The 15061-nt window shown below is 38.9% G+C and overlaps 1 protein-coding gene across 3 annotated transcripts in view; it reads right to left on the bottom strand.

The window, feature by feature from the left end:
- Positions 1-10794, bottom strand: part of LOC125004626 (phospholipid-transporting ATPase ABCA1-like) — a 33242-nt gene extending 22448 nt beyond the window's left edge. The window contains exons 1-6 of one of the 3 annotated variants that reach the window (XM_047579362.1): positions 10597-10794; positions 6903-7011; positions 5685-5778; positions 4360-4501; positions 4112-4230; positions 1085-1206 (exon numbers count right to left, since the gene is read on the bottom strand). In XM_047579362.1, coding sequence (XP_047435318.1) covers positions 1085-1206; positions 4112-4230; positions 4360-4501; positions 5685-5778; positions 6903-6968 — 543 coding nt within the window. In that variant the 5' untranslated portion in view covers positions 6969-7011; positions 10597-10794. Of the gene's footprint in view, positions 1-1084; positions 1207-4111; positions 4231-4359; positions 4502-5684; positions 5779-6902; positions 7012-7413; positions 7439-10596 lie in introns of those variants that run through there. The other 2 variants (XM_047579360.1, XM_047579361.1) reach the window with 2 other exon arrangements.
- Between the last annotated feature and the right edge of the window lie 4267 nt (positions 10795-15061).

Here is a 15061-nt window from a genome sequence, read left to right as displayed (position 1 = left end):
CATATATAGTCACAACTGACTTTTCATTGGAAAAACATCAGGGCTTCCAGCAGTCAGTTTGGAGGATTGGGAAGCACACTAAAGATCGGTGACAACATACGAAATGGAGAGATTTTGTTGTGTTGTTTGTTTGTTTATTTGTTGTCATACTATACCATACTATACTATACTATACTATACTATACTATACTATACTATACTAACAGAAGGCTCTGCAATAAAGCTTCCCTTAACTTCTTTTCCTCACCATAAATAATCTTAGCTAATGGATTTCACTCTGTCTGATCAATGTACATGAATGTCTGGGAGAGGCATGAGGTGAATCAGAGGGTGTGAATGTGAATTTGTCTTTGAGCTTCTGTTACTGCACGTGAGGAGAAATGTGGGGAAGGGAGGAGGGAAGAGATCATGTGACTCCAGCCCTCCAACTGCAAAGCAAAGATGATCCTGTTGTTGAGGTGGGGGTGGGTAGCCGAATCAATCAACGTATGTGAAATGGCGCTGTAGATGTAGTGCTGATTTGAATGGAAGAGATGGAGTTGATGTGTGTGCGCACATGGGGTGGCGGTGAAATCAATATACATTCAGCGGAATATGACTGACAAGAAGAGGAATGGAATTAAAACCAAGGCAGGTGACAATAACAACGAGGAGACTTGACAGAGAACCATGGGAATACGACTTATTGGATTGAGACTAAAATTTGTTTACATTGACAGTGGGAAACAGATGAAACAAAAAGACAGATGGGAGAGGGGTCGCTGCCCATCAGCCTCCACAGCCATCCACCCCCCACCCACTGTGATTTTTCTCCTGAGTATTAAGGGCTTAGCTGAGCCACAGCAGAGTCCTGTGACCCAACACACACCACGAAGCCAAGGTCACTGGATTCATGCACAAGCGCTGCAGCCAGCGGGAGTATGATTATCTCACATGTGAAAAGGACAAAACAAGGAGCTTGTACACGTTTAGATACCAGTACTGGTGATGCTAATTTAAGATCATCAGTGCATTATTACCATGTTATATGTTGATGGAGGAAAATGTATGTATTTAACCACACAACTGCGATTTAAAACGTTACCTTCTCCAGATTGACATCCGCCTCCACGATGTGCTTCACCACGTGATGAGGAAGTGAAGCATTGTGATGCAGGAAGTGGGACAGGGTCTCATCGTCTTGCAAAAAGTCCTTCAGCTTGAAACCTAGAAAGAAAATCATGGAAGCATTAAGTCAACCAATTACACACGCAGAAACACGCAAATTGTGCATTTGTACACTGATGACTTTAAAGACAGAGACATGTACTGTTCCCTCACTTCTCTGAAAGCGCTTTGTACTTTTTCGCATTCCAAGGAAGTCAAACCATTTGTGAAACTTGCTGCAGTAAGTTGTGTGGTCACACGCACACGCACAGGCACAGGCAGTCCTCTCTCCTCGGCTCTGACTTTCTCAGAAGGTTCACTACAGGGCATTTCACTTTGGCCCAAATGCTGCCTCCTCTCTCTCTAACCCTCTCCCTTCTCAACATCTCTTTGCATGTTTTACCCTTATCCTCACACCTTTTTACTTTTTACTTCTTGTAGGGGAAGTTGCTCTAAACTAACTACTTTAGGGGTATCATGCAGTGAAAACAGGAACAGCTCCAGCAGATTGCATAAGGCGTAAACACATTTCACAAACGATTCATGATCATTGCTCTTATTGTGCTATTCTGCTTTACTCCACTCGCATCAGGAGAATAAGAAGAATTTTTTTTTTTTGGTTGGTTGGTTTAAATATATCTTCCTTTAATCACTCCCTCTCATCAGGCATTCCCTTTTCTTCATCTCTACTAAATCATTTTGTACTGTTTTTTTTTTGTAACTATTAGATGACAGCCACAGATATACAGGAAGCACTCTGCCACAGCTGAACTGTACTTCCCCTGAGAGGAAGTGAAAGAGAACAGTGTGTTTTTGTGTGCTTAGAGGCACATGTTTGCCGTCACTCTCCATTACTGCCTGCTCAGCTGTGCACCAGAGTGTCTGTGTTGTCTGTTAAGTATATGCTTAGGGTGTCTTTTACACTTATGCCCTTTAATTTCAGTCCTCTATAAGGACTTGTGCATGAGTAACAGTACACCTCGATCTCTGTGTGTGTATACATGCAGTCTCAACTCTCAGTGGTTAACAACCAGGGAGTACTAATAAGGTCTAATCCGTGTCCCAGTAGGGAGACACAGCTCCCATGGTGCTCTGCATTCAAAGGCCCTTGAGGACACGTTAGACTAGATGGTGCAACCTTGTTAAAATGGGAAGACGGGGACTATGTCCAAGTGTGTAGCCAGCAAATGGGATGTGTATATGTTTGTGTTTCTTTTTTTTTTTTTTTTTAAATCTTATCTGTGCTTGTTGTCTTTATTTGAACTGTCTTTAAGTGGTCTAAATCCTCTATCAGGGACAGAGACGTTTTTTGAAGTAAGACTACGTCAGAAGTCTTATCTGTGTTTGTTTGTGTTTATTTTCCTACGCTGGAGCCAGTGTGGCACAAGTGCAAACATCATCAACACTTACAAGTCTGTACATGCTCCTGGCACTGCCTATCCTGTTGGAAATTAAAGTGATACTGTCATCACACAGCCGGCATAACCACTGGTCAAACTAGTCCTCAAACAGGCTCTGACTTAGGTGGAACCACATATTCTCTATTTACCACAGCTTGACTAACAAACATAAACATTCTTGAATGATGTGTGCACTTAGTTGGCATCCTAGAAAAAGTTTCAAGAAGAAACAGGCTAGATTGTCTGAGTCGGTTTCTTTCTTCTCCATTCAGGAACCACCTTTTATCTGACTGCTTTTAATGACATCATATGAAGTGTTTGAGTCAGACTTCTTATTATAAATGGACAGTTAAAATGTAATGACCCACAGATGGTGGATACAACCAAGAAGCCTATTACTGGTCACTAATATATGCTGAAGGCAGGAAAAAGACAGCGCCATGCTTTGTTAGTTTCACTGCATAACACACTGAACCTATGGGCAAACAGAGCAGGCAGGAACCAAAACAAGAAGAACGTTGATTGTTCTGCTTTGTTGCATAATATCTGATGGTGGACGCTGCACAATATGGCCTTATATTAGGATCTGATATGGAGTCAAGTTAATCCCATTTTATTTATAGGGGCAAGATGGGCTGACTGTCAAGAGTATAAATGAAATATTGCTGGAATAAAGCAAACACATTTCACTTCAATCATTACGTCACTGCTTTTTACTGTTCCTGTACTCTGTCCCTCAAAACTCTTCCTTGTCTCGTTATCCTCCTATACCGTTTTCAAGAGTTCACTGCCGTTGTTCTTCCTACCAGGTTGTTCCTGTCATATATGGGTACCCAAAGGAAATGAGATGAATCTTTTTCACTCAGCTGTATTTATGTGATGCCAACACAAGTGAAGCAAAGTAAAGTAAGTGAAGAGTTAAGTCAGAGCCCCATTTCATATTTTGAGATGGCTTTGAGAACAAGATGGATGTTCTTTGTATAACACACTACAGCTACAGTTAAAGATTACAGCTTTTACAACTGTTATTATAAAATGTTGCTCCACAAAAATATATATAATTTCTAAGATGCATTTGTAAGAAGTGTGGCGTAAAACTAGGAAGAGGAACTCATGTAAAAACAAGCTTGTCCTTTATCAGTGACAGGCTGTCTGTGACTAGGCCTCATAGACAGGAAGCAGCAACATTCCAGCTTAAACAAACTGCAAAATCTACACTGTGATTATACAAAAATCATCACGGTGGTTTACAATTGTCCTACAGCATGCACGTAATGCCAGAGCAGTGTGACACCCACTGCTGGGACATGGCCCCCCTCTCAGTGCCTGGCAGGATGTGATAAGGATTCTCTGAAGTCTCAGGGCCAGTATCAGTTGCATCAGCGGCTAGACTGCAAACGTGAGCTTGTCCTGACAGAGTGACTTTGCCTTTTTAATTTTAAATGCAAGAGTCTAAAGGTAACGTGGTTCTGCATTCCAGTGCTGCGTTAGCTCAATAGATACACAGATGGGGATGAGCAGATCTCTTAATATAATATAGGAGATAATGAAAACCGTGTCCTTACGAGCAGTGTTCTTCTGCATCTTCCTGAGGGCCCTGAGCAGTCCCCTGTAGCCTTCATAGCTCTTATCATTCTGAGTGTACAGCAGGATCTTCTTGGCATCAACTAACAGACGAGAGATTCTGACAAGAAACGGACAAGAAACACATAGTTAGACGTATCTTGTGAATAAATGAAAAACATCAGGCTGATAAACAATTAAATGAAAGGTAAAGCTGCAGAATCAGAGAATCATAGATCATATTACTCACATAGAATCATTGAAGTTTCCCACAACCCCCGGAGTCTCTCCAGGGGTAGGGTTGCGGAAGCAGGGGTTGTTGGCGTTACAGATGATGCCTTGTACCCAGGGAAGTGTACCCGCCGAGGGCATAGCCTTGTTGGGGAAGTGGCCTTAAAGAATAATGATAATGGTAACTGGGATAAGTTTTACGCTTGGAGTCAAATATCAGTAACACATGATGGACATCAAAATTTTGGAGATGTCACTAACTAACAGATTAGATGAATGCTGACATTTTTACTGCCATCAGTTAACACTCAAACTCTCGTGAAATGATTTTATTTTAAGTAAGTAATCGTGTTCTTTTTTTTTATCATTATCAAACTAAATGCTTAGAATACTTCCACATATCTGGTATCCTTTTACAAATAGTAATTATAGTTACTCTATGGACAAATTGATTTGATTTGAGATCAGCTTTAAAAAATGCTAAGTTTATCTTTACAATTATTATCTTTATAGCTCTTATCAGCCAGCTGGAATGCTACTGTGGCAATTTTGCGGAGGATAATCAGCTGTTATTCTGAAAAGATAAGCACGGAAGGAGAAGAGGGTCGGAAACTGACATACTTCTTTGAGTTCACTCGGGTCACTGGGCTTGTGCTGACTTCAAAATCATGTGGTATACATACTTATTTTTTCCAAATACCGAGACTGGTTTTGTGGTCAACAAAATTATATTTCTTTCTGTTTAAATAACTGAATCTGAATTGTTCAGAAGCAGGAGCTCTGGTGTTTAAAGAATGCGATTAAAAAGTGCATTATATCAGTGAAGGTTCTCAGTTATCCTGGTCAAGTGTAAAAAACAGTCAGAGTTTTAATGTCTGAAGAAACAGAGGATTGTTCTTCTTTCCAAAAGTGAAAACTCACATTTTAAATGCTGTTATGATATTTTTATGCTTTCACCCAATGTGTGATAATCTTACTGAGTGGAAACGTGGTCAACATTGTGAAATCACCTGTGCTGACAACTGATATTGTAACTCCCATTTCCAGGAGCTGAAGGTCCTATCACATGTTCTCTCAGTGCAAACAAATATTGACAAATCCACCAGATCGTTCTGAGACGATAAAGCTGAAAAACTCAGATGACTAACATGTTGATTCTACCAAGAATCAAGGGGCTAATACCTTGACTAAAAATAGACAATGTATTAGAACAGAACAGAAAAGAAATGAAAATCTTTATTTATTTATTTATTTATATAAATAAGTTGTGTAAAAATATCCCAAAAACTTAAAAACCTTGATTTTGTTTCTGTGTGTGATTTTGTCGCACTCAACAACACTTACATTCATGTTGCTCGTACGGTGGATAATGTATCCGGACTGATATCAGGATGAAGAAGATAAACAGAGGCCAGATGATCTCAATCAGTAGCTGGATCTGAGACATGAAGGATGACGGCAGAAGTCAGTCAATGAAATGAAATTAAGAGTCCACACTGTTACAATATAAACCACGTGAAAGAGGTGATCGAGCAGCTGTAGTGCTCTTGTTGGCTTTATAGTTTTTATAGTTCATCTAGAGCCATGTACTAAACAGTGCTTAATAAGAACAAACATTATAATGAATGCATGCGTCAGCTGTTGTCTTTGTGGATAGTAATCCTACCATGAGGTCTAGATACAGTATATGGGTCAATAAGGGGAGACTGAGACGGAGAGATGTCTGCTGGGTTTAAAGGACTATGAGTTTGTCCATCTGCTCCATATGGTCTCTGCACTTCAGCTGCCTCCGTCTCGGCCTTAAACCACACGGTATGTACACAGTGTGTGGATAAGGAATAACAGACAGTTTCTTCTTCTTCTTCTTCTTCTTCTTCAAAAAAAATGTCTGATTGTCTCCCGTCAGTCAGTCGTCCCTCTTAATGGACAAATGGCTTCATTGTACACAGAGGAGTCTCCCTGCATATAAAGGGGCACTATGGTACACTTCAAAATGCAGTCTGAATTTCATTTACATAATTTTGAGCGTGTGGGCATCCACCAACACAAGATAGTAAGTAACTGGATACTGAAAGTAACTGTGTCATAACCACATTTTTGACTGACTCACAGCATTTTGTAAAGTCAGTCCAAACGACTGAGAGGACAATTACATCACTGCCATTGTTGTGGGCTCGAAACAATTCAGATTGATGAGTCTTTCTACTGCCTTTATGATGAGACATGTGACACTAAAAAACAATCTCAGATTCAGAGTCAGCCCGCTGATAATGGGAGACGAAGCTTTCTAGGAGAATCAAAGAGAGGAACAAATCTATCTCTATTTATTTAAGGACTTATCAACAAAAATTGACAGTGTGATTGTCACAGCCAGTTTCAAACAAAATGACACTGCAGAGCAAGGAAATGAATCAGAAAAATAGCATATCGAAATGTGAGGATCATTAGTAACACATTAACTTGAAACCCCAAAACAGACTTGTGAAAACTTCAAGTCTGAGAAACAAAGTTAACAAAAAACTCCATTTTTCAGGTGAGGTGAGGTCACTAACTAGTACTTACCGTCTGTCTCCGTCTGTAGGTGAAGTTCTTCCACAGGAGTAAACCCAGTTGAGTGGAGACTGCCATACTGACGTCTTCCAAGCCTCACTGAGCGTGCTCCAGCTCCACACTGTAAACCCAAAAAAAAACGAGAACCAGGATCAGCCACCGCAGGGCTCACGAGCATCAAATAACACTTGCCTCGCAGTGAAAAAGCCACAAACTAAACACAGCCAGCATCAACTAACCCTCCACCGCCCAACTTTGTTCTCGTGAAAACATTCAAAAACTGAAATTCTCACAATGATTCACGTACAAAAAATGAAGTGAAAACAGAACATGGGCTTTGTCACATGAACAAAACATAACCAAAGACCTGCAACTGTACCATGACCATGCCACAGTCAGGGACATATGTTTTTACAAAAGCCACTGTCCAGTATTTAATTCTCGAAAAAAAAAAAAAGAAAATATAGCAGCTCGACAAGGAAGCACTACTCATAGACAATAATCATCATGACAGCACATTCACCTATTGAACCAAACCAGACAAAAGTTCAGCAAAGCTCTGCAAATGAAGTCAGCGACTGACTGAAGAAGGCAGCTAACCCCTGCAAATTGTGGTCCACCTCATGTAGACCGAACTGTCCAAAGGTCAAACTACACTTCATCTGGTTCAGTGAGTGGGTGGGTGGGTGGGGGCAGGGGGAAATGTGTGATGAACACTGTTGATAATCCTTTTATCGTCACAAATTTCACCCTGTCGACACCTGAGCGTGGAACACAATGCTGCATTTGATGTAAATGTTAAAATACAACATCGTTTTCGTCCTTGTCATTCCCATTGTTTATTGGCACACACACAACCCCCTGATTAAAATAATTCATTAGGAGCTTTGTTCGATGCATTGAATGCCACTCACATATGAAAACCTGAGTGGGAGGCACACTTTTTCTGGTCTATTTGTTTATTCTGTTTGCAGATTCTAAAGTCCTTGGATCAGTTAAGTTCAGACTTGTTTCATTATGCAACATGGTGTGATCAGACCACCATTTGATCCTTCAGGCCCCATATAGAACTTGCATTAACAGGGGAAGCATTTACGTAGTTAAAAAGAAGTGACCTATACAAATTAAAATAAAGATTTAACAAAACAGTTTCCTCTGTTTATGGCGGCTTTGCTTAATGGTTCATCTGTATGAAGGTGGGATTTCCTTTAGTGGAAGGATCAAGGCCCTCCTGTTTATTACACTGATTACACTGCCCTTTATGCCAAATAAGGCTGATTGGATGTAGAAGATGATACAACAGCACAATGAAGTCAAGGGCAGAGTGATTTTTAAAAGCGATCTCATCTGGACCAAAACAACTCTGCCTTAATCGAGCCAATAATCCAGTTCTCTATGGTTTTTACACGATATTTTCTCTAATGCAGTCAAATAACAAGTCACATCTAGCCACATTCTTAGCTGCTGGAATCACTGGAAGATGAATGCCTCTTGGCATCAAATCCTCTTCCCTTCTCTTGGCGTGGACACCAAGATGAAATATTCATGACAATTGTTACAAAGAAGTTGATTACAAACGTTTTTTCCACATTATCCATATTTCTTTTGTCTTTCATAACCAACAAGTAGAGTTCCACTGGTCAGATTTTGTACAGATACAGGCGGCCGGCTGGATTATACACTGGAATGTATTAAATGTCGCAATAAAACTAACAGGAACTTTGAGATCCACAAACAGGACACTGACCAATGTGAAATATTTGCTCAACTGCTACATCTGTTTTCTCTGTGAGTGCACTCATTAAATGGTAGCACGCACAGCAGCTTTTCATCGAAAAACTATGTACCTGTGGCAGACTTGCCGCGAGGCACATCTTCTGAGCAAACAGATATACACGACAAAACAGCCGACCATTTCACTGAGTAAATAATTGCTTATTTGTGATTTACCAAACACATTTAGACCTATTTAGACCTATACAGACGAAAACCATCATCAGCACAGGTTTGTCTTTAGTCACATCTTTGTTTATTGGAGGATTTTACGATACTGCACATATCTGAATGAGGGAGAACAAAACACCACCTGTGTTGCCATTTATCAGACTGCGATGTTGCTGTTCTTTGAGGCTTGACACCACTAGTACATTTGGCATGCATTGAATGGATTTTGTCCTTATTTTCCTCTAATGATATTTATTACTCACAGAAAACACTAAGTTCACATGTTTATAAACCATGAAACGACATTTGTCTGTTTTTTCCACCACCTTAATTCAACTGAAGTCATACAGTCAGTCAAATGTCATGAATTTCATTTTATTTGATAATTGTGCAATTGTGATAAACGCCTTAATAGAAATTCATCATACGCAGAAAGAAGAGAGGACCTTAGTGATGGGCTGGACAAATGGTGCAGAGCGAGTGCGCCTCTAGTGGTACACACACAAAAATCATATTTTTTATACTTGTTTACCATCAATCCTTGCTCACGTGTTATATCACATTCAAGCAGTTTTTTTTCTCCCCCTCCGCTCAACTCCATTGTCTTAACTGATGTCGGCAAACTCTTGCAAGATGACTCAAAACTGAGCGAATGAATGAATGAATGAATGATCAAAAGAAGGACAGATCTCTTTTGAGATACGGGAAAGAAAGATAATGAAGCGTCGATGTTGTGGACGAAAGACACGTTTCTGCGTTTCCATGTCGTCGACGTCGCATCATAATTTCAAATATGCACAACGATTAAAAATAAAAAAAAAAAAAAAAGAAGAAGAAGACGGTACCATAGAGATGTTTCTGCGTTTCCCCGTGAAGAAATATAAAATCTGGAAAAATTAAATGGATTTCAAACAGATTGATTGTCACGCAGGGGAATCTTTGGTTTTGGGGTCATATGTCACCGTTATGACAGTCTGTCAAACTGTATCATCTGTCTAATTTAGTTTTGTTCCTCTGTTTTATTGTTCTATTGACCTGAGGTTACTGTCGGTCATTCCGCTTCGCGATGCTGCTGCATCAAGTCAGTCAAAATTACACTATGAAGAAGGAGAATGAGCTTTCAGCATTAAGCCGCACATACAGATAGATAGATATGCCTTTAAAACTCTTGCATTCAGGTAGCTATATGTATCTTCCACGGCCTTACAAAATAATGTGTCCGAAACGTACATTTACTAACAGTAAGGAATAATGTGACCACGTAGTTTAAATACAGCTAAATCACGGCAGTACTTTGTATTACATGAATACGTTGCAAAACACTCGCTTTTATTTTGTAATGTCGGACCGGAAGCCAATTGTTTGACTGTAGCTACTTTGACGCGATATTATCAACCAGACTTAATGGGATAAAAAATAAAAACAACACCACTGTCAGTTGTCATTCGACTTAAAGAGCTGCATTATCTTAAACATGCATCGTCCTTTCAACACACTGCAAAAATTATTTAGCTTTGCCACTGTAATATGAGGAACAAAAATCTAACGATTAGTTGATAAATAAAGCATAATCAATTTGCGACAAAGTCTAAACTATTTTCGCTCGAAGCTAATTTAAGCTTTAATGTCACGTACTGACTTTAAGCTGACAACATGTGCATAAACAGGTATTTGAAAAAAAGTGTAACACGGTAGCATCTCTTTGTTCATCCAACAAAGAAACTCATTCCTCAAAACACTCAAAATGCAAACTGTCACTCACCGAGCTTTTTCCTTGAATGTGTATATATCCCGCTTTTCTTTGTTCATAAATAGCAATTCCTTGTGAGAAAAAAGTTATAAATGGTGAATAAACTGCACTCCGTTGCAGTTACGGTACTCCGGTGCTCTGTGTCTCAGTGTCTGACAAAACAGTTTTTTTTTTTCCTCCGCCAGCTTTTATAGCGCAGCTCGCTGCAGAGCGGAGAGGAGAGGAGAGAAGAGGTAACTAACGGTCACCGTTTGTTGCTGGGCCCCATATAAGGCAAGCACGTGCGGAGTCAAAACATCTCTTAAAGGGCCAGCGACACCTGCGAGCCTGGAGGCCGACATGCTTTTCAATTAGCGGCCTCGAAGGCTGGAGACATTCAATTAACATCAGCGCTAGTACCGCAGTAGTGATTCACAACTTAAACAAGATAATAGATCAAACAGAACATAATAGAACAGAATATCCTTTACTGTCATTGTATAGGTTGTAGGTGCAGCCACATTTCGTTTTTGGCTCTTCTAGATCCTCAGATGCTCAGTATAAATAAACAGCATTAAGAAAGAAGAAACCATACAGCCCTAATGAGAAGACATATAATATAATATAATATAATATAATATAATATAATATAATATAATATAATATAATATAATATAATATAATATAATATAATATAATATTTATATGAGTATTTGAGGTCTTTTGCAGTGAGTGGGGAACACCTGAAGATCTTCTATGACTCTGTAGTGGCATCAATCATTCTCTACCGCATGGTCTGCTGGAACAGTAGCATCACTGAGAGGGAGAGGAAGAAGCTGGATGAGGTCAGGAGAGTCCTGGCTAAACTGTCATCCATGCTGGACAATGAGCACCACCCCCTACAGGGTGACCTGACAGCACTGAGGACCAGCTGCAGACTGCTTCACGGAAGTGTCAAGGAAAGATTTGAGATATGAGATATGAGATATGAGATAATGAGATATGAGATAATACAAAAGACTAAGAACATGTTAGGTACACTGTATAGGATACAAAAAAACTAGAGGTTAATGTAAAATGTGATGAATTGCAAACTGAAATGATTTAAACATATATAACATACAGCATACGCTGCAGCTGAGGTACATGTATAGGTACATTTTATATGAGTCAGGTCAACACAGTTTCTATAAAATTCATAGTCCTATTAATAAAGTAGGGTTAAAGAGAAATTGAGTTTACCAATGTGCATTCAGATTGGCCTCAGCCCTCCACGACTCGGAATGGGATAAGCAGCTTACAAAATGGATGGATGGTGGTTATAGCAAAGTACAACTAATCTACACAAATGTTTCAGACATTAAAAAGAAAGGAGAAAATCTAAACATAATAATAATAATAATAATAATAATAATAATAATAATAATAATAAAGCCTAGGATATGTCTGAAAAGTTCACGTGCATGAATTCATGTAAGCACACAACATAGCTGTTTACCAGTATACTGGCCTCCTGAAGTTCTTTCCGTTTGTTGTACACACAAACAACCTAAAACACTTCCCGATGGCATTAGATTAAAATTGTATTTGATAGTCACTTTATTGGAAGCAAATGATTTCAAACAGCTGCCACAGACCCTCAAGCCTCTGCTTGTCAAATAGAGTAAACAATGAATGTATCTGAGCTGTTTGAAATGTAAAATCCCGTTTATGCGTTTAACCCCAAACAGTTATTAAAGAGATATTAAAATAAATGCTTAAAGTATAAATGTAACCTGCGTTGCAAAGCGAGAGTGATTTCCCGGGTAAGATTAAAAAGCACTCTGTCCCCTTTTCACCTCACGCAGTCTGACTGCACAGCGAAACACTGCTCTGACCGGGGAACTGATCCACTCTGCTGTTCAACAACATTCTGGCCAGGATCAACCGTAAACACTTTATATGTCATCAGACGCCAATGTGTGGCCACTTTGTGTGTGTCTGACTGAGGTGCTCCCCGTCAGCCACGCCACTATAAACAGAGCTGAAAGGTTGTCTATCTGGTTGAAGACCTTGTCAGCAAAATTATAGGTCAAAATATGAATAATATTACCAATAATAATAATAATTAAAAAAAAAAAAAGAGAGATTGAACTAGACAACTGCAAAACAGGGTTTCTTGAGTTGAACTTCAACAATGCCTGCAAATGATCAAACGTGGCTTAATTCTAACAGAGCATTGGAGTGTCAAGTGTAGAGAAAACTGTTTTTCCAAATTGTCCTCTTACCCTTCTTAATAACCGCAAGTCATGAAAATTCATGCATAAACAAATACCTTCAAACAAATTAAAACCCACTGCTGTTGATTTCTTGGACTATCACAGACTTCTTGATTGCACTGTTGATGAATCCCAGGAATAAAGACCAGCATGTCATCCTGACACTAATCCTATTTGTTTATGTCTGAGAAAAGCCACAGGCCTGGTGCCAGAAGAACAGCCCAGACTCACTTCTGTACAAAGAACACAGCAACCATCTGGCAGTGATAATCTGGTAGAGTCTTCCTCTATGCTTAAGGGTGCAATTAGTGTAGAACACAGGGGATGGTGGACAGCTGAATTGTTCATTTATTTTTCCACTTGAATTTCACTGAAATCTACAGTATACAATAGAAAACATGGATCCACTCTCTAAAATGGCTTTGAACTGAACTCATATCAAAATTAATCCAGTGTTTCTACTCCCGACTTTTATCTGATCAGTGAAGTTACGTTGCGTTTATTTCTTTACCTCTCATCATTCCAGCCTTTTTGCAAAATAAGTGCCTATTTAGGACGCACCAGAAGTAAACTGTATTCTGTTCATGAACATTTTGGAGCTTGGTCCTGGTCTCTTTTGAAAGCCAAGACTCTGAAGTTTCCATCACGAAAGTCAGAATCACTGTAAGTGGCATCGTTCTTGAGTAATGAAAGCTGGCACACAGTTAAAAAATAAAAAGTTGTTGCTGATTTTTTCTGTCCTGAAAAAAAGTCTTGGTTGAATCCTACAATGACTTTCATCAACGAAGTCAGAAGAAAATTATATATTGTACACAGGTATTCAACTACCATGTTATTTGATATGTTGCAACATGCCTTGACTGAATGAACTGGAGAATCTGTCATAATCATTGATGTACTTACAAGTTTAAGTTGGAGGAGGAGACACTTAAAGAAAAACAAAAGAAAAACCATCATCAAATCCATGCACTGGTTGAGATCAACACTGGTGTCTGTGATTTCTTTGCACTTTAAATTGAACTTGGCATTTATGAATACAGTATGTGTGGTTATAGATAATACCTCATTTGCAGAGGTAAACATAAAAAATATTTGCCTTAATGTCAGCCATTTTAAAGTTTCATGGTGGTATCTATTAATTGGTACTTTTTTCCAGTTTCCAGTCAAACCCATTAAGTTCCTTTAGTACCATTAAAGTGTGTTTCATAAAACTGAGCAAACTTGAGGAAAAGTTTAAACTTTAAGTACATAAGGTTCTGACTGTTCCTGACATAAAACAAAGTGAACAAAGGATTAACATGGGTCATTTATAAATGCCTCCCCGCAATGTGTGGAGGGGGTAACTGAGATCTCCCAGCATGGGCTTCAATTAAAACAGGATCCTCAGTCAGATGGATTAGTCATTCAATTCATCAACCTCCTCCACACTAATCACCCAAGGTGAATAAAATCTGCAATAGTTTCTTTTCTTCTGAAAAATCTGACTGAGGTTAATTTAAGATGCTTTCAAAGTACTGAGACCCGTGCTTCAGATATTACAAAGTGAAATAAAAGAGGATTTTATTATACAGTACAGAGCAAACATGCATAGTGTCGCCTTTTCTGAAAGTTTGTAATATTTATGCATTATTTAATTAAGGCCAGTACGAAAGCTGGAGATGTCTATAATTATGATAGACTTCCTTAGTAGTTAAATCAACTAGTTAGCTGATTGATTTAAAACCACATTAATACAGTTAATGTATTCCACAAGGACTAAAGCGATAGAATTAAAAGGTATAATTTATGTCATTTCACATGCATTCACTTGAAAATAATCTCTAATCTAAACTGTTCAGTCCTAAACGGAAGCGGCTTTAGTGAATCTGACAGGGAGTCATGGGCCAGTGCCTGTGACTGTCTGTTACCTTTCAGTTTTATTTTATTTTTAATTAAATATGTTTCTATGGCATGGGACGTAACATAGGACATAGGGCAACTATGTACCAGTCTTGTTTTCACTTCACAATGAATGTTAAAAAATACCAATAGAAATAATGGATTATTACAAAAATATATTCTGTGTAATAACATGCAGGTACTTGGCAGATTTGTTCATTTAAGAGACTTCACATCGACTTTCATCATGTAGAACAATCGTTACAGCCCTTATGCTTCCAGTTATACCTGTGTGCCCTTATTATCATTTGAGTTTACACCACATTACCTGTGCAAATACATTACGTGACTGAATTCTGACC

This window comes from Mugil cephalus, chromosome 2 (genome assembly GCF_022458985.1).
Source record: "Mugil cephalus isolate CIBA_MC_2020 chromosome 2, CIBA_Mcephalus_1.1, whole genome shotgun sequence".
Classification (NCBI taxonomy): Eukaryota; Metazoa; Chordata; class Actinopteri; order Mugiliformes; family Mugilidae; genus Mugil; species Mugil cephalus.
Note: the sequence above shows the minus strand (reverse complement) of the source record. Positions and strands in the feature narration are given on the sequence as shown.